At 36.3% G+C, this 21,480-nt stretch overlaps 1 protein-coding gene across 1 annotated transcript in view; it reads left to right on the forward strand.

The window, feature by feature from the left end:
• LOC140149073 (plasma membrane calcium-transporting ATPase 2-like) overlaps positions 1–21,480 on the forward strand; it is a 222,443-nt gene that overhangs the window by 186,460 nt on the left and 14,503 nt on the right. Inside the window, 13 exon segments of the mRNA XM_072171231.1 lie at positions 3,053–3,283; positions 3,639–3,647; positions 3,650–3,840; positions 4,966–5,208; positions 6,108–6,349; positions 7,103–7,337; positions 9,061–9,240; positions 10,563–10,757; positions 12,493–12,684; positions 13,573–13,786; positions 14,186–14,397; positions 14,695–14,979; positions 19,328–19,345. Of these exon segments, the coding sequence (XP_072027332.1) occupies positions 3,053–3,283; positions 3,639–3,647; positions 3,650–3,840; positions 4,966–5,208; positions 6,108–6,349; positions 7,103–7,337; positions 9,061–9,240; positions 10,563–10,757; positions 12,493–12,684; positions 13,573–13,786; positions 14,186–14,397; positions 14,695–14,979; positions 19,328–19,345 (2,447 nt within the window).

Here is a 21,480-nt window from a genome sequence, read left to right on the forward strand (position 1 = left end):
TTTGTGCACCTCAATGGGGTTTTTTTTGTGTCACTTTTATACTCAACAACAAATGCTGTCACCTGTATTTCACAGTGCTAAACAGATAATTGGGTACTTGGATTGGATATTCAGTTTTTAGCTGGTACTTGGGTATCTCACAGGTGCAGAATTCGGCATCAAAGATTGGTCCCCAGTATAGAAATTGCTCATCATCCAAGAAATCAATTTTATATGAAATTGTCAACATTTGTAGACTCTTGAGAGTTATCGTCGTGTGACCCAAACTGAATTCTGTACTGGGTATGCCAAAGATGGGTAGAAAATGGGTTACAATAACTTTTGGTCACAGCTAGCAAAGACTGTATGTAAGCCTGAGACCATAATACCTAAAGGTAATACCTAAATACCTTAGGTATTATGGTCTCAGATGTAAGCAGACGATTTTGACTTCATTTTTATTTTATTTTACCCATTTAAGCAATAGACTGTAATGTGATTCAAACCCAGACTCTACTATTATAGATGAAGCTAATGTATCACAAGGCTAGCGAAGGATGAGCATGCCTGGGTTGCTCTATTTTCATGCATGATACACTCTATGGGATATACTCTTAGCGGTGCTCTGTATAATATTTTTACTACATGGTATAATCCGGACATGTTAGGGTATATTTGACTGCTTACATGCATGCATTGTCTCACCACAGCCTTAGTATTAAGGGGGAGGATAAGCTTGTGATATTGCTTACATGTTTCATGTGGATTACTAAAAAAAATAAATGAAACAAGTAACGAAATAAGCATTATATATATATAGTATGAAATCCATTAGCAGTGCGGACTACAGTGTAAAACAAGTGTTATTAGGTAACTTGTATAATTTGAATTATTGTACTAAGTAATTAAAAGTGAAATTACTCCATTTGGCATGTACTTTGCGATTAACTGATGACCAGCATTTTTAGCTGGGACTGAATTTTTGCAAATCAAGAAATTTTGTGTCACCCATGAAACAGTAAAAATGCAAATAAATAAATAAATCTGAACCTGGGCTCTCCTTTGCAATATTCAGGAAAACTACATACCTTGCAAAATGGAGTAGTTTCAATATCGTTTTCATTTGGTAATACATGTAGATTTTAAGATTTGTAAATAAGATTTTCTTATGTCTAGGATTCTGATGTATTTTGCACATGATTGATCTCTTTTAGTAATGTTAATGCAGTAACTCAAAGTTTGTATCAGTTCTTAAACTTAACCTACTATGAGCTCGGACCTTCTCAATGTGCAGTATACATGGACAGAAATGTTGGTAACCTAACACCGTTATTAGTGGAGGGAGAGTAAAAATATGTATGCATTTTCTTTGAAAAGTACTGTATCTGAAAGTAATTATTAGCTCACATTTGTGCAGATTTGGTGTAAGATTTGGTATGTGTTATACTTGTCTTACATTTTATGTAGGCAGACTGATATGGTAATATTATTAGGAGGTCAGTGCCAAATGTTTGCTACCTTCATTATTTGGAAGCAAATCTACCTCACAAGCCTGTGGAACACCAGCACACTCACTGCATTATGTTTTAGACCCAGTGTAGCAACATATTTTCAGAGGATGTAATGCAGCTCAAATGACATTTTAGAAAGGACACAATTCCTGAAATGTCTGCATAATGACAATTATGTCTAACAAGTAGAAGTTTGAGTGTTCTTTATTACTTAGGCATGGGATGGGGAGGGGGATGCAGAGCTTTGTTTTGAGGTAATCCCTCATCCCCCTCACCTTGGTGTTACCTCTGTGTAGACCTAATATCCACATTATGAGAAAAAAATTGTACTTGTGGAAAAATTCTCCTGATGCCCTTCGTATCAACAATGGATATGTAGGATGCTTGCTCTAGAATCACAATATTCACTCACTGATTTTCATACCAAAGTATATGGTATGTATTATGTATATATACATGCCATCTTTGTCCCACATTTGACACCAGTCTCTCACCATTTATCCACAGCATCTTATACCACCCACTTTTATCAAGTCACGGAATGTAGATGTGTTACATATGTGTTCATAATCATTATCTTTTATATTTGAAGTAGTAGAACTTAATGAAGAACCAGTGGGAAAGAGTTTGAAAATTCCAACTTGGGACATGTTTTGGTAGTTGACAGATAGTGGTCGATATTCACAAACATAGGCTAACTTTTGTTCTGGACTGAAATGTGACATGAAATATGGGAAGACCTGAATGTCACAAGGAGTTTAGCCCTGTGGGAAATCTGCAGTATTGGATTGGCATTTACAGGGACTAAAATAGTGTACCATGGGCATTTTAATGCAAAGGCTCAAAATGGAATGATTATCGTTATTTTCAGTATAGTGTCGGTTGTTACAAAGGTGTTCACATGTATTGCTTAGCACAAGTAATTGACACAATGTTACACGCAGATCGCAATTAAGCACACACTAAGAATTAAATTTTGTCAACCTAAACAAATCTATAGAGGTACACTATATGTTGGTGACAGGCAAACATGACCCATATGTCACATGCTTTTTGTCCAGGATGAAAGTTTGTCATTTATTTTCTCTGAATACCGACCAGTTTGTCTAAGCTGAGAAATGAATATGATACAAGAAAGACTAGAGGAGTTTTTGCTACTTGGCCTAACATTTGTCTGCATTGACAGGGCATTTTGCAAACTGATGATAATTTGAGAAATATTCAAAGCTTGTTAGCATCTTTAAAAAAAAAGGTCACATTAGAGCACAATGCCTGAGTGAATTGAATATGTGTTGACCTACTTCTCACATTAAGAAAGTTCAATTACTTAGTGCTGACACACAGATCTAGATATGTGTCATTATGATGCATAACATGGCTTTTGGCTATATAACACTTTCTATGAAATATGTCAGTTTGTAAATTGCACACACAACATTTAGAATACTAGTACTTGATGCTCACTAGTTGATGTCAATATTAAGCAATATGTTAGATAGAAAGCTATTCAATTATTTACCATTCCACTTTAGTAATCAAGGAGATTTGTGGCTTTATTTCAGATGAGACCAACAGACTTCCCAATGATGGCAAGGTGGATGGGGAAACACCTGATACCATGCCTGGGGAAGCACCTCATCATAACAGTGCCAAAGGAGGAAACCCGGGGAGCGAGAGCAAGACAGCCAAAGATTCTGTGATGGAGGCAACCGCGGATGATGAAAGTATGGTCCATGGCAAGTCAGTACTGCAGGGTAAACTCACCAAGCTGGCCATTCAAATAGGCTATGCAGGTATGTAGCACAGTGTACTTATGGTAGGAGACCAACCTATTGGATAAAAAGTAATTTGGTCACATTTGCTGCTATTCATGATGATATAGGTCATTGATTCACAGGACACACAAGCCATTTTTACCTTTCACTTAATTCCTTTGAGTATTCAGATATATATATGATCTTACACCATACATATTGGAGAATTTTTTGCTAAATTGTATTGGAACTGTCAAATTTTGGTGTACAAATGTTAATGGGTTAATTGAAGGACCCTACTAAAATATGGACCTGAACTCGGCTACAGAGTATATAGTGTAAATGCAACTTTTTATATTGCCTCATATATTATGTTTATGTTTCTTCACCCCAGGTTGCACTATAGCGTATTCACCACACTAGTACTAATCATCCGCTTCTGCATCGTCCAGTACGGCATTGAAGGAATAGAGTGGGAAATAGGCCACTTGTCAGAGTTTGTAGATTTCTTCATCATTGGTGTCACCGTACTGGTGGTAGCTGTACCAGAAGGCCTCCCACTGGCTGTCACCATCTCCTTAGCTTATTCAGTCAAGGTATGCCAATGAATCAGTCACACTCTGCTTGCCATAGTTGCCCAACCATCAGGAGTAAATTCATCAAAGTATCCTGCTCTATCTTTGAGTCACTTGGTCCTGCAGAGCTTCAAACCCACGATCCTGTGGTGAAAAGGCGAGCGTGCTAGTGCATAGACTAAAAGAGGACTTGCTCATCTGTTCTATGACGCTAATGCACTTACACCTCTGTGACAAAGCTCCCCTCCTCGTAAGGCACATCCTTGAGGCACATTTTTGTGCCTTGATACAAGGCATACCCAGCCATTTTTATTAACTCCCTAACTAATCAGGACTCATCACCATCGTTATTCAGGTGTGGGGAGATAATGGGGTGTTTGTGTTTTGCACGGAGTGCATCTGGAACTTATCGCTATCGACACTCATACGAGCGTACTGTAGGTTCAATTTGAAGTTACGCTTCATGGTACAAAGCACTGATTGCATTGAAGGAGTGACACAAACTTGGTATTTATTGTAAGATGTGAAACAAAATTGTTTTTGTTTTATGAGTGGGTGCTGTTTTGCAAGGACCCTAAGTACCCCAAATTATTCCCCATGACATTGCTGACGGTGCCAACATACACAGTAATTAGGAGTCTGGATTCTGTCTACCAATGTTATACAACTATTGAATGGCTGAGGGTGCAATGGTAAAAAATATAGCACAATGTTTAATTTGGACTTTCCCATTTCACAAGCAGAGCTGAGTGAAATGGAATACATGTAGTCCAAATTTGACGGAGTGATATATTTATAACATGACATAAACATCGGCAAGCACTATTTGTTTTATATATAACGATACGTAACCAATTCCCTTCCAGCTATTAATTCATATAGACTATTCAACACTTAAATCAATGTCATCATTATATAAATGATTTTCATTTATTAGACCCAAGAATGTTGTCTGTGTATGCTATGCAAAGCAGTATTCTGGAAATTGCATATTGGGTCGAAATGTTAAATCTCTGTAAGTATTCAAAGCTTGTTCAAATGGTAATACCAAAAGTTGAATAACAAATAATCAAAGATTATCTAAGTAAACATCATTCAGAGAAAGAAAAAATTACTTGTATATATTATTTTCTTTGCTTTCTTTAGAAAATGTTAAAAGACAATAATCTGGTACGGCATTTGGATGCCTGTGAAACCATGGGCAACGCCACAGCTATCTGCTCGGACAAAACCGGCACACTAACAACCAATAGAATGACAGTAGTACAGAGTTATATAGGTTGCACTCACTACAAACAAATACCAGGGCCTGATGATTTGAAAGAAGATATACGCACATACCTCGTAGATGGGATATCAATTAACAGCAGCTATGCATCTAGGATACTGGTAAGAAGTAACACAACATTACAAACAAATGCAAATATGTGTCAAATTCAAGACACCTGTAACTGCCCATTGTACACACTCAGTAAGCAATACTCCAGGGGGATAATGAAGCATTTTTTCCACAAACACTTCCATATCATTCTCCTATTACTAAATCCCCTAAATTGTAAAAGAATTTTTCATGATGAAAAGGTATTTTTAGTGATGGTCTTATTTAGTGCCCCCCTGCACTAACCAGGTTGCATCTGTTGTACTAGGCTAAACATTAAGCCTCTAATGCTCTGTTGCTTGAAAGGGCTAAACATTAAGCCTCTAATGCTCTGTTGCTTGAAAGAATGTAATATTATTTAAAAAAAATGTTTAATGCAATGAAATACACATATTATAAATATTTTGTATCATATTTGACAACAGGGCACTTAACAAGTCATTTCAAGGGGCAGCATATTATGGACAACATTGTTGTCGGTGGAAATAGTGACCATTGAACCTCATTTTTAGGTGTTCTGGCTAAATAACATAGCTTGTATATTTCCAATTTTTGCATAGCATAATGTGTTCTTATATCCAATTCTACGAATCCCTAATCGGTACTTATCATCAACAATTTAATGTGCTATACCTCAATGGTGGACAAATAAAGGGTGAACATCAAACAATTAGGGAAGGGTGCTAATTAGGCCACATATAGTCATTTCATTTTGCCCTGTCCAATGATAATGTTTATATTCCCGATAATTTGTAAACATAGCAGGTACCAGCAAATTTGTACATTATTTCCAAATTGTTGTAAAGTTTGGTAAGAAATTATTTTTCCTGAAGGATTGAAAACTAAATAATTTACAGCCATCACATTAACCTGCAGAAGTAATTAATATTACTTTTTGCCTCATCCACAGCCTGCAGAAAGAGATGGGGAGATGCCCAGACAAGTGGGAAATAAAACAGAGTGCGCCCTCTTGGGCTTCGTACTGGATCTGGGCGAAGAGTACCAGCTACCACGAGACACGTATCCGGTGGAAAAATTTGAGCATGTATATACATTTAATTCCTCGCGTAAATCTATGAGCACCGCCATTCCACTAGAAAAGGGAGGCTTCAGATTGTACTCCAAAGGAGCCTCAGAAATCATAATGAAAAAGTAAGAATTATTAGAGAATTGGTAGTAATGTTAAAGGAGATATAATTATCTGAAAGATTAACATCTCTTCTATATGCATGTCTGTCAAGTGTTGTGTACAGTATGGCACCCAGCGAAAACGTTCATGCCTGAAATTGATGGGTAAGTGTCTTCGCTGACTGTTTCCTGTTGTATTCTGGAATATTAAGGTGTAGCATGTGATCCTGGGTATTTTTGGCATTTGGAGGATTCATATTTTTACCATAAACCACCGCCGTTGGATAGTTTTACCATCCCAACAATTCCTATGTGGTGCAATACATTACAAGCCATTGTGCCTTGGTCGGACATGGTATGTGTGTTGTGTACATATGGGTGACATATTGTGTACATATGACTGCTCCATAGCAAAATGTGTATGTGTGCGCGTTGATAAATTGTAGGTAAAAATGAATTAAGCCACTGTTAGAACTTGGTGTTGTGTAGTAAACAATTCTTGAAATGTTACTGAATTTTTGTATAAGTGCTATAAAACAAATAATTCATGTTATGGTTGAAATATAATAACTTGACTTGGTGAAAGATGTTTTGTTCTTTCCAAGAGCTGGGAAACAATTAATCTTTTAGCTCATGATTATATTTCCACCATCACTCTCATAGAAGTTAATATTTGTATACAATGCACCATTTATCACTAAATTGTTGCTCAAAATTATTTTCACGCCACAAACGTGTCAGCTGCAATGTTTACAATTGAACCATTTTCTTCCGTAGATGTACCACATTATTAGACCAGTCAGGGCAAGCTCAACCACTCAGTTACAATGACAAGGAGGAGATGGTGAAGAACGTTATTGAACCCATGGCATCAGATGGTCTACGTACACTAAGCCTCGCCTACCGGGACTTCCCAGAAGGAGAGCAGGTACCATGGGATGAAGAAAACAATGTAGTATCCAACCTAACTATGATATCTATTGTAGGCATTGAGGATCCAGTCAGAGCAGAGGTGAGTAAAGCCAATCCCTTTGGGTAAGATGGATTAATGTATCCTCTTTCAGTGATCAAGTTACGAGATGGAAGCAACATATAAACATAGACTGTCAGTGTCTTAGCTATAAATTGAGATATGTTCATTATTTGAAGAAGACTTATTACAACAGCAACTATTCGCCTATTGCACGGTTCCGCCATATATGAGGAGAGCCTCGAACTGGCAATAGACATGAAAGGAAGTATTATGTAACTTTACGCAATGTTATATGACTGGTTCAATCAAGGGTTCAATTCCCATTCATGCATGCTGCCAGATCAAGGCTCTTCCTCGCATATGGCGGAACCGTGCAATGAGTGAATTACAACAGGTGTACTGTGGTGACGTCAATGCATGCACCGCATGCGTGCGGACAAACTACCCTTGTACGTGTGTGTGTACGCTCTGCGTGATTAACTTTATGTGCATGTTACTGCGCACAATACTGCGCACAGCCAAATACGTACATACGTCACTACCGAACTTGAGATGAACCACAGTATAGAAATACAATTTAGCATCTGTCAATGAGACAAGGAGAGAAACTCCCTGTCCAAATGAGTGATAGATGGGTGGCTAACTAAGATACTGCTTAGAATACCCATGCTTTTTTATGGAGGGGAAATAGTGTACCTTCAGATTATTTCACCATGCTGTCAGCAAACAGGGAGCAGCGTGGCACACTGGTTAAGGCATGCCTTAGGTGGGAGAAGTCCTGCGTTCAAATCGCTGCAGGACCAAAAACATAAATCCACTCTCCCTGTGGCTTGTTACAATCAGTTCCGATCAGGGTAATAAGGTAATAAGCTCGATTGTTGGCTACACTTGCCTGTCCTGTAAAAATGCCCTTCCAGCTATCTACGGTGACACCCCCCTTCACTAGGTCACTTGTGTGCATGCCCAAAGTTTCATCAGCATTATCAGTCAGGCTTTGAGTTAAAAAAAATTGAGGAGTGTGTTATTTTGTGCATGAGGAGTGTGATTATGCTTAAATGTGATGTAAGAGTAAAGATCAAGGAGTGTGATAAATCGCACTCCTTATGATAATTTAATGGGTGCGGAGGAGTGTGATCACACTCACACTCCTCAAAACTCAAAGCCTGAAGTTATCTGCTAGATTTCAGCCATTAATGCCTAGATATGCTTGACATTGAGGCAGCTGTTATGTGCATGCATATGTGTCATCTGTAACTGCTTTTAACGAATGCTTGTGATTTGAACCTGTGCCAAATGAAATGTGCACTGACGTCACTGACTCACTGAGGGTAAAAATACTTTATAGAGTATATCCACTAGATTGGACTCTGATTAGCTCATAAGAGGCAGGACTCCTAACATCGTGGATAGATATAGAATGGAGTGCACAGTGCACACATCTGGGTACTGCACCTCCAAACATGCTTTTTGTGAATTTGTGCGGGAGCAACTTGGGACTTAATTGACTCATGCAGTAACAAAAACCAAATAATTCTCATCTATTATGAGTTGATCATAGTATAGTAGCCATGCTGGAGGACACTCTGGAGGAGTATTCCTTCAATTTTCTGTGTTTTCCCCATAACAAAATAGGTTATGCAATTATCAAGAATTTATATAACCTTAGACATCTTGGAGCAAAAGATACATGAAGATTAAAATGCTTGCATGTGAGATTGCCTAAATTTAATTTTGCAAACATCTGTGTTGTATTCCTTGCCAGGTACCTCCCGCCATCCTGCAATGTCAGCAGGCAGGAATCACAGTACGTATGGTGACAGGGGATAATGTCAACACAGCACGTTCCATTGCTACAAAGTGTGGTATCCTCAAGCCAGGGGAAGAATTCTTGGTGATGGAGGGCAAAGAATTCAACAGAAGAATCCGAGATAAATATGGCATGGTAAGTAACTAGGTTGTGTCTTAGTAGTTACTGAGTAAGTAGAGAGGCTTGGAATCCACATCAAGTACTCAATTGGACATGTAAAATTGTTGAGCTTTTGTCAGAAATACTGACTCCATCATGACCTGACGTGATAAATGCCTGATAACTATATTTACATATCCAATTGTATTGAAACCATGTTACTTGTCTTGAGAGCAGTGTGCTTGTATGGCAACACTATCTGATGTGGCTTATTGGGGAAACATTCTATGAACCTCAAAGGTTTATATGCAAATGTATTGAGAGATTCTAATATTACACACACACACACACACCCCCACACCCCACACCTTGAGTTAAGGGCATGTGTGTGGTTAAAAGTAAATGTTTTTCCTTATTTTGGTTTATCATTTAAACAAAATTGCAAGACCTGTCAGTGGTAACAAAATTTAAGACAATTATATAGGCCTATTACTGGTCATAAATTCCTTCCCTTGTCATCATAGTGTTTATTCACTTAATAATGGACAAAAGATTAGTTGAGTAGTGTACATCTGTCTGTTGAATTCCTAATCATCACTACTAACTTGACTAACTGAAATCAAATGAAACCACATTCAATGCAAATCATTCAATTTTTTGATTTGTGAAATCTTTATTGAGGGGTTTAAACTACTTCAGTGGCAAGCACTGCTTTCCAAGCAGGCCCTCATACAATAATATTTACAACATTATTACAGAATATTTACAAAATAACATGATATTTAAAATGTATACAAAAAACACCAATAATAAGTATGAAAGAAAATAAATGCATCTCAAGTACATGAACGATATAAATCTAAAAATACATACAAAATAAAAATAAATGATTATGATTTGGCAGAAGTAACGATGCATGTCTTGAATTGATGCAAAGACAGAGTTTCAAGGTTTACACGATATGATGGTGATAAGTTATTCCATAAGTTTGCAGCTCTTACAATAAATGTATGTTTACCACTATTAGAATTGTATTTAGGCACGATCAATGTGTTAGAAGAATGACTCCTTGTATTGTGATCATGAGCATTATGAACAAATTCAAATTGATTACATAAATATTCAGGACAAATATTTTTGATACATTTGAAGGTAAGAATAATCATGTGATTAGACCATCTATCACAAAGTTTAATCCAATTTAAGGCACATTACCTACAAGATAGTGTGGGGTGTTAATGGCCATATTATGTACATGATGCATACATAAGCCAGTAGTGTAACTTCATTATTTAAGTCAGAATGTGCTTTGAGAACTCCAAATGTTGATTTTGTACACTTGTTTATTTTTTGTCAAGGTAAAACAACAACTGTTAGACAAAGTATGGCCCAAGCTTAGAGTACTAGCCCGATCCTCACCGACAGACAAACACACGCTGGTGAAAGGTATTATAGACAGTAAGATCACTGCCAATCGGGAAGTAGTTGCAGTAACAGGAGACGGTACCAATGATGCTCCTGCACTAAAGAAAGCAGATGTAGGATTTGCTATGGTGAGTATATTGCAGAGGGTTTGCATATTCAGACATGGAGGATTCTTCTCCCTCTCCAAACTTATATTTGTATTATATATTAGCAACAAAAGAGATGGTATTCCTGTAATCAGACTTGGTGCTTCCAATCAGATGAGGCTCACTAAAATCTGTATGAAAAGTGTTCAGCAGTCCGGTTCATGTTATGAGCATAATGCGTGTCCAGATTATGATGTGCTTATGTAACACCAAGAATTAACACTATTATATAAATGTGTTTTTACATAGGGGCGTATCTGTCACTATTGTGTTTCGCAAAATTACATTACAAAGATTTCCTGGAGTATTTATAATGATCCTGCCTCGTATACTGGGGTACCCAAAAAGGAAGTTTTGTTACATTTTGATGTGCAGCTTGGATTTCAAAACACTGTCTCTTGAGTATTCCTTCAGTTAGAAGATTCAATTAGGTCTTAAATTGAGGCTAATTTATTCTATATTACTCGTGTTTTTAATTATTTTCTTAGGACGTTTGGCATGAAATGTGCCAAGGGTGGTTGTGGATTAGGGGGAGGTGGATTAGGGTGAGGGATTCATATCGTAAATTTGATCTTAAACCCCCATTAAAAATTTGAATCTAGTAAAAAAAATGTCTGAATGAACTCCCAGACATCTAAACCAAGTAAATAAATACAGAAGGACATTTAAAAGACTAATACTTGCTCAGAATGATTGTAAATGTGGAAAAAGAGGTGGGGTTAAATCCCACCTACTTTGTTTTTGCCCGCACTCTCTCATTTTTTAACCGATGTCCATAAAAAAGGTGTCAAAATGCTCGAGGAGGATGAACCACTTCAAATGAGACGTGTAGGTAAAATGTTTGAAACATTTAATTTTCTTACTATGTAACACAAAGGTACCCCAGTTTGTGACACAGGACCTAATATCATTGAGATAGAGTCAAGAAGTACTAACTCTGTCATGTTTGTGTGTCACTCATGCAGGCAACTTAATGTATCTCTGGATTATTTCGCTTTGTGCTTGGCAAACAACAAAGTGTCTGGTTGTTTGTTCTGTGTGTGAGTTGTGCCAATAACACGTTTTAAGCATTGCATGTACACACCTTTAAAATGCTCAAGCTTAAGGAAGCAAATAATGGTTTGATTTCAGGTTCATGCTAACAAATGCAGGAAGTACATTAAGTGGCCTCCATGAGCGACAAATCAAGATGGCGGCTTTGCAATAGCGTTACCTATGGTGTAATTTTGAGTCAGTAATCACTGGGCATAACATCTTGGAGTAATTTTTAAGATTTTAAGATGTGTATACACACATACTGAGTGATAGTGAATATGCCACATTTGAGGATTTGAGACATGGTACATTTTAAAAGCCAGCTATTTAATGTATACTCTCGAAATAGTATATGATACCCTCACTGACAATATATGAGGGAGGACACTTTTCTCTAACCCCCATATGCTGCTACATTTATAGATTCACCTTTGCTTGCATGGGTACAATAATTCATACTCAAATTTTGAGCAATGGTTATTTAATGTGGTTTAGGTATCTTAACCATTTGGAAGTAAGGCCACTTTTTGTTTATAGTATGTACATAAGATGAGAAACACGCATTGTCCTGGATGTCTGACATGCAGAATTATTGATTATTGGCAATCATAGATAGATAGTATTTTATTCGTATTAGCATGGCTAGATTTCAAGTAAAGATGTTCTTTGATTCTCTTTACAGGGTGTCGCTGGCACAGACGTAGCAAAAGAGGCGTCTGACATCATCTTGACAGATGATAACTTCACTAGCATTGTCAAAGCTGTCATGTGGGGGCGTAATGTCTATGATAGTATCGCAAAATTCTTGCAGTTCCAGCTGACTGTCAATCTTGTGGCTGTGACAGTAGCATTCTTTGGAGCTTGTATAATCAATGTAAGTATAGTCCTGGTATACACAGCCAACTATATTTACCATTCAGTACCCCTAATCCTGGTATACACAGCCAACTATATTTACCATTCACTACCCCTAATCCTGGTATACACAGCCAACTATATTTACCATTCAGTACCCCTAATCCTGGTATACACAGCCAACTATATTTACCATTCACTACCCCTAATCCTGGTATACACAGCCAATTATATTTACCATTCAGTACCCCTATTATGATGAGAATATTTTGTATGTACTACTTTAGATGTAATTTATAATGCATTGTTGAATTGGTGTAATCCATACTGTGATATTACTGTGATGAGAGATACTTTGTTTGCAGTTCACATTTCAATCATTGGCAGAACTATAGTATTACTATTTATACCTAATCACATTGGAATCTTACTAGTAGTGCACATTGTGATATGCAGTTAGTTTTGCTTGCTGTGCGAAGCATCTTGTTTATACAGACTTCTGAAGAGCAAATATAGGACATCATTATATAGATACATTGATTAGAAACTAGCCTGAATGCATGGTTACATTGCATATTCTGGGCACCTTGGGAGAACAATGCCAGTGCATTGAAAGGTCAACCCAGGTTAAATAAGAATGAAATAAATAAATAAATTCTATTTAACCCATATTGTCTAAAATGAGTTAGAAGCAGTATGCTCTTTAGACTAAAAATTTGTCATTGGGTAGAAAAATTGCAAGATATTCTTTCTAACCATGTAATATTTGTCTCTATGTTAAAGCATACTACATTATCCCTATTACCTTGAATAATCTTAGTGCTATATGATTTAATTATATCAGAGGAAGAGAGATCAAAATTCTATAAGTAACACTTTTGCTTCTTTATTTTTGTCTCCACTACAGGATAGTCCTCTACGTGCCATTCAAATGCTGTGGGTGAATCTTATAATGGACTCTTTTGCATCACTAGCTCTCGCTACAGAGATGCCCACCGCAACACTACTTATGAGGAAACCCTACGGCAGAACTAAGCCACTTATCTCAAGAATTATGGCCAAGAATATTTTAGGGCATTTTGTCTATCAAATTATAGTAATCTTTGTAATATTATTTGAAGGTAAGATGTGAAAAAATTGACAACTATAATGTAAATGTTGCCATTTTTATGCAGTGTAATATTGTAAAGAATAGTGCAATATCCTTCATTAATTGTAATGAATTGATTACTCAGTAGAGAACAAACCAAAAGATTGTTGACCCCAGCCCCCCTTCCCTTCCCACCTGTAAAGAAACTGTCAACTTGCATCGATGTATTGTAAGAATACACAAGAAACATCAATGTTTTCATCCCTTCCATCATAACAAAAACTAGTGTATTTCTGTCAATATACTGTATATTATATCTTTTGGTTATTTCCTTTAGGATAATCAGAATTGTAAGCTATGTGTTAAAGTAATATTTGTTGCACACTGTATTTATTTATATTTGCATCTCTCTTCCTCTTTTTCTTTATAGGTCCTTCATTATTTGATACAGATGATGGTTCTTCGGAAGGACCATCTGGTGCCCCTACTGTACATTTTACTCTAATTTTCAACACTTTCGTAATGATGCAGATATTTAATGAGATCAACTCGCGGAAAGTTCACGGGGAGCGGCAGGTTTTTTCAGGCATATTTACCAATCCAATTTTTGTTGCTGTTATTATAGGAACATTTGTTATACAGGTGAGTTAGACAGACAATAATCCAGAGGTAAAAAAGCGACTCTAAGGAGTGTCTTCCTATCTGTAGAAGTAATTAGCACCCATGGCATTCAAGTCCAAATAAGGACCCTAGAATTTATCGTAGCTATGCCTCGTGCATGGATGATTGCCCTTTTATTGAAGGGCTGTTACTCTATGATATAAACCCTGGTGTCGGATATAACAGGTGAGCAATTAGGTCTCTCAATAATTGTTTGTTTTTCTATATATATTTCCATTTTAATTTCAATTCTTATGATACATTTCCTTCTTTGCACAGATATTTTTAGTAGAATTTGGAAGCATCGTGTTCAGCTGCCATCCACTTCACATCAGTGAATGGATGTGGTGCTTGTTTTTTGGTGTTGGCTCCCTTTTATGGCAACAAATCATAGCATTTATCCCAACGTCAGTCATCCCTAAGAACTTCAGCATCGGGCGCACACCTACTGAAGAAATTCCAAGCATTGAAGAAGAAGAACATCCAGACAGGGCCGACTCAAGGGCAGAACTGAAGAGGGCGCAAATTTTGTGGATGCGTGGGCTGAATCGGCTGCAACAACAGGTATGCAAGTTTAACTTGGGTAGACGGTGCGGGGGTCATCGTAACGCAAATAATACATCGCTATGCTATTATTTATTATACACAAGCTGTCTCTATCTTTGCCTGCCATTATGAAATGTGCACTGCCAGGGGTCAAAGGTACTGAAGGGGTCATGTAGGGGTCACAGAAAGCTGACTCAAGTCATGGCATGTGGCTGTTATTATTTGCACTCTGGCACTATGCACACAGCCTATGATAATATCTGCAGCTTTCACTCTGCTTTACAAGGTGCTAGGTAGGCCTAGGGGAATATTGAAGGTGAGGAACACTCACTCGCATACAATCTAGCGTAGTAACTGGCTAAAACTACTTGCTACACACAGTCATAAACAAAATTTGAGATGCAAGGAGAGTGAATGCCAGGGAAAGATGCATTGTCCTTTTGTGATTTTTAAAATTTTTAGAAAGTTAAAACGACCAAGAAACATTTATAAAAAAAAGGCAATGCACTATTTAAGCTGGGCCATAAACTGTTCAAATGCGAATCCGGTGAGTGATAACCAGTACTGCTGGCACATTGCACAAGCTAAAAATACTTGTTTCAGGCACTAAGTCAGGACTAAGTACAAAAAACCCAGTGATATGATATTGCTTTAGATGAACAAATACTTAACAAGTTGCCAGTGTACTCTGCAAATAAACAAGTTTTGGAGTATTATTTAATGTTTTGCATGCTAGCCATAGGCTTCAATATAAAAAGTCTTGGGATATTTCCTTAAAATATCAAGAGCTATCTCAAGAACCACTGAACCAATACCTGGTGTGGTTGAACTGTCATGCTGATTCCAAATATGGTCATGAAAATGTACAATTCAGATATTTTAAAAGAAAATTTAAAACTTGTCGTCTGCAGTTGACACCTATGTGGACCATAAAAGGGCCCAGTTTCAGAGAGTCCAAACAAAAATAAAAGACTTGTCATAATTGTTTGAGTGGTGATATATTGATAAGTTGATATGAATGCCATGGTAAGTATTCCAGAAGAGTGTAATATTTTGCACATTATAATTTGTCATAATTTCAAATATATTAAAAAAAGTATTACATTTTCTTATTGTTCGGCGTAGAAAATTTATGAGTCAAGGTTGTAGCCCTTTGACCTCTGGTAGAAACATTTCATGTGCGCAGAAAATGTGCACACAAATTCTTGTCTACAAAACTGAAGAGGAAAAATTCCAGAAAACAAAAACAAAGACTAATTGTATTTATTGTGATTATAATCATTAAAATAAATTAATCAAAGTTAGTAATAGTGACTAAACAATAAAAGAAATGTTATATATTTGTTAATTTTGTGAGCCAGTGATAGGAGACGTTGTTGTTGATATCATGTTTTGAACCATCGTCAGTTGTCGACCATCTATCCATGTAGACCCCATTGCATGCTTCTGTATCCCCAATTCCAACAAGATATGGCCTTCCTTAAGTCAAAAAAGCTGGAGTAAAAAATAAAATGTCCCTTATATGTATCGCATAGATGACTTAAAAAATGTAAAGCATCCAGTTAAAAGCAGGTAAATGCCATCAATATGCACAGGCAGTCAGTACTCGCACACATGCACCACAAGCACCTAGAAAGAATGTGCCGGTGACAAAATGAATGTCACGCTTCTCAATTTGCACCCAACCTTTAGCACTCAACACATGCTAGGCAGCACACAGTTAAAGTTATAGTCAAAAAAGCAAATTTCACATAAAAAGTGCGTATGAGATGTGATAGTGTGTTGAAAAAAAGCAAAATGGTGCCTGGAACAGGAATGTGTGTAATCACCATTGTAATAAATGGACAGTGTAGAGTTTGCACGGTGCTCATCAGTTATGTACAAATGTGTGCCATCGCAATGTGATATGGACTAAAAAATGGCTTCTATCATTTGAGTGTATCTGTATGACATGAGCAAAAACAGATGAAATCATGACGCGGCCTCATCATGCTTTAAGTGTATTCATTGGGGTCATTGTTCTCATTAAATGATATGTGCTGTAACGCTTGTCATCAATTGATCATCAAGTTGTAAGAAACATCCTGATAACAGTGAATTGGTGAGAAATATACTTTATTCTCATTTGAACAAATCTTGTTCAATGCTGAAAAATGTATGTAAGAATATTTCACATTTTTGTGGGATTTTCTCTAGATTTGTTTGATAGCAGCTTTAGGTAATTTGGCTTAAGAATGTTCAATTGATGTTAGATTCAATGTTTGAAAGTAGCTCAAAGAACTTGATGACAATTGTTGATAACAAGACAATGAAGCATTTACTTCCATTTATTGTGTTATTATTCTGTAAGATGATTCAAAGCACAAATTGACTTCCAAGTAGAGTAGTAAAATAATAAAATAAGATTACACAACATAAGTATATGCACTTTAGAAATACTGACAGTAATTATATAGAAACATAATTAGTCCCAATAGAGATGAATTAATACTGTTACTTAAAAATGAATCATTTAAAAAACATAGCCTAAAAGCTTTCATTGCAAATTCTGAAAGAACAACAAAAGGTTTTTTTTATGGATATGCAAATTACTTATTAATATGACTTTTGATAACACTTTGGCAGTGTGTTGCATTTATGAATTAAACATAATCCAGGAACAGTCCATTTTACTGGTTTTGCACTTAGAAATTTGCTTAATCTAAAAGTGCAAAAGTTGAGTTAAATATGTTTTTTTACATACACAAAATTGTGGTATTTGCTTCTTTCTTGTCATCATACTTCCATCATGAATTGTGTGTTGCCATCAGTCATCATTGAATCAATTAATATTCTGTCAGTTTACAGTAACTCATTATTCATACATCAAATAACCAATCTTATCTCAATCATTGTTCTTAAGGATTTACACAGATAGATTGCAGATCAAGGGCCAGCAGCCATTTAAAAATATATTTATTTTCTAGATTTGATATATTTAATTTCAGTTAAAACACAAGAATAAAGTTGGATTTTAAGTTTGCTCCTGTTTTGAAAGAAGAAAAAAAAGTGCTGTCAGTGTAAATATTAATTTTCAGGTTTATAATTTAAGTACACGTAATTACTTAATTGATCTGGCATATTTGATTTTATCAACAAAATGATCATATTTAGGTTTTTGTGTACAGTTTGTTTCTGTTGATAATGATTTAAGTCCAGACAGTATGTTTCCTTTTAATTATTTCTGTTTTAGGAGCATTTACCAGCATATATAAATAATGTACCAAAACTCTGCTTTGTCATTTTGAAACACAATTGCTTCCAATGGTATATGCTATAGTTTGTTCAGCTTCTTTGGTTTTTGTAACTGCATACGTCAATAAAGTTCCAACTTATGTGTGCGTAAATTCACAAAGCGTGTGCCAATCATGCATTATGCAACACGGAACTAGTGTAAGGCTGTGCATAACTGTGTATGCCATTCTATATATATATCAATACACAATATTATAAGTATTTTTTTTCACCAATTATAATATGAACAAACTATACTGCCAATAAATGATTCCCAATTAGTTCATCAGTTAAGTCCTCCATATCTTACGGAAGCATCTGGTACTATGACACAGCAGAGGGGGTTGGTTACCACTCAGTGCTTTTGATATTCCCATCAGTCAAGTCAGTGCCAAACATTTTTCTGAGTCGTTCTGTATTTTTGTTCTCTCTCCTTTCCCTTATCTTCACACTGCCCCGTACCATGCTCTCTCTTTGGTTCCCACTTTTGCGCTGGAGTCACGTGCTGTGAGTAGCACCGCTCTTCCTCAAAGCTCATTGCTTTTGTTTGTTTCATTTGTTTCTTTTTTATTATTGTTATTATTATGAACTCTTGGTGTGGTTGCTGTTAGAATTTTTGCCTGGCTTTTATAATCCTAACCCTTAAAACCCACCCACCATCACCCCCATTTTTACCCTTTAAATTTTCCTTACGGCCACACAAAAACCCTATTGTTTATTTGTTTTACAAGCTTTCCTGCACTTTTGAAAAATGTAAAATCAGAGGCAGGGTCACACCAATTATTATAAGTTCAAAATGTGTATGCAAATGGGGTCAAAGATAAGGCAATCCTTTTTACTAGTTGACCCCATGAAATGATTAGAAAATGGCACTAGAGGCAACCCTTGTATGCTGCTAGCTTCCGTGAATGCTACCTGTGAAATAAATGCATGCTTTAATATTTCAGTTTTTTTATTGATTTTTTTCTCCCAAAGCCAAATCGCATTTATTTTGTTGTTATAGAACAGTCAGGTGTACCGTCTTGCGGTTTAGTTCTGAAAGGTTTAAATAAATATCCAACGCTTTTTTAACTTCTTGTTTCTGATTTTACAGAAGGCAGCCATGGGAGAGGTTGGTAAAACAAAAGAATAGACAATTTGTTGCTATGACAACCAATTGTTTACCGTGGCCGTTGCTCCAATTAGACCTACCCCTACCAATTGTCATACACCTCCAAAAATGAGCCACTGTGCCAGTGCTATTATACGTCTTGTAATGTTTTGACATTTTAGTTCCAATTTTTATTTTTATTTTTCTTCAATTTTAAGTTGACATTTTTAATTTCTGCCACATAATATTAATTGGCGGTGTGTGTGTGGAGTAGTAACATTTGATGATTACTTGCCGAGTGAGCTTGCCGTGATTCGCATGGACACGGGGATTTGTGGACATTTTTGTCACTTTTTGTGGTGTGTCAAAACCTCTTCCCAAAAGCCTAACCCACCTCTTAACACATACCACCTTCAATGTGAGTCGTAAATGATGTATTTAATATGCCTGGAAACAATAGATATTCATATAGCTAGGGGAGTACTAAAAGGAAAACAATTGGTAATTAATTAACAAGCAATAAACTATATTTTGGTGTGAATTAGAAATATTTATAGCATGGGTGTAATTACAGATAAATCGGAATGCCTTACTTAGCATGATGAATAAGAGAAAAAACACAAAAGATGTTAGCAAGTCTGGGGTGTGCGATTAGATAGTCAAGTTGCTAACGTGAAAGGATTACACCTGTTACTTATTAAAATGGGTTGATGTGAGGGCGCTGTAGTCTAGCTTGTAAGTTCTAGATAACGGTATGAGGTTAGAATAACAGAAGCATGTGTATATGTTACCAAACCAAGCACCCATTTGATTTAATTCAACAACTACTGAGGTTGTGTAGCTGAGCGTATTAGAAGACTAGGTTGTACATGCAGTTGATTTGTAAAGTGAGCAAACTGGTAGTTTAAGTGTAGCATGGTGATCCAGGCATTGTCAGTAGTAGAAGCATGTGTTTACTATTTTATGAATTTGTCAAGTAGTCAATACATTTGTAATTCCAATCGACACTGCCACATAGATTTGCATATATTTATATACATATATATATATATTGACAACTTAAGGACAACCAAAAGTGCACTTATAAATCTGTGTCAGTGCAGTGTGCACCCCCATGTGTGTTACTCTCTATGTGTACAACATGTGTGCGTTTGTGTTCTTCTTTGTTCATTTGTCTGTTATTGGTGTGCAAGCACAATTTTATACTTGCGTAATATTTACCCAAATGTGTCTATGTATGTGTGTATGGAGTTTGTGAGTAAGGTGTGTATAAAGCAAGTGGGCTTACATGTATATTTAATTGTATTCATGTTTAAGAATTTTCAATTAGATACTGAAAACCTATAATGAAGCTTGTTATCATATCGGTGAAGTAGTACTTAAACTTAAGGAATATGTGATGATAGATAAAATGAATGAAAATAACTAAAATATCATTATGAGGAAAGGATAGAATATTAACAAGTAATATATACTTTCTATGCGCTTGGTTATGAAAGAAGCTGTTCTTACAACAGAGTAGCTAGAAAAAATGACTTGACAATAAAGACATTTTCATGGGAGCATTTCTAGGTTTGTTTTCATGTTACCTAAAATGTTATTTCTACCATGTTATACTTATACTACCCGGTATAAAGATAAATGTCTGTTTGATTGGAGAAGAGAATGAAATAACACGGCATGGCTTTGAAAACATTCTTTTGAGTTAAATGCTAACAGTGATATGTCACCACTAGTATTGCCACCTCTACTGACCAGTGTTTCCAGTCTCTACCCACACTTTTGGGCTACTTATATTGGCAATGACATGCCTTGGCATGGTTGTCCACTGCACCTTGGACTGGATAATTGTGGCAACCCTACATTTGACCAATAGTTGTCAGAACTTACTGTCAGTGCATCTTGACTTGCCATAGGAGACCCTTTTTGATAATGGTTTATGAACAAATTGGGGAGATTGAGTGACTCCAGTTGCAACGACTCCAGTGTGTACACAAACATGCGTCATCATTTTTTGCCTAAACTGGGTTCATGTACAAATATATTAACTTATTTGTTAGTTTGCTGCGGTAAAGATTTTACTTCACTACTTTGCGAATAGATGAGAATATTCATTTTATGTATTTTCTTTGTAAAGAACTACCAACTAAGAAGTT

The sequence above is a fragment of the Amphiura filiformis genome, chromosome 3, assembly GCF_039555335.1.
Source record: "Amphiura filiformis chromosome 3, Afil_fr2py, whole genome shotgun sequence".
In the NCBI taxonomy this organism is placed as follows: Eukaryota; Metazoa; Echinodermata; class Ophiuroidea; order Amphilepidida; family Amphiuridae; genus Amphiura; species Amphiura filiformis.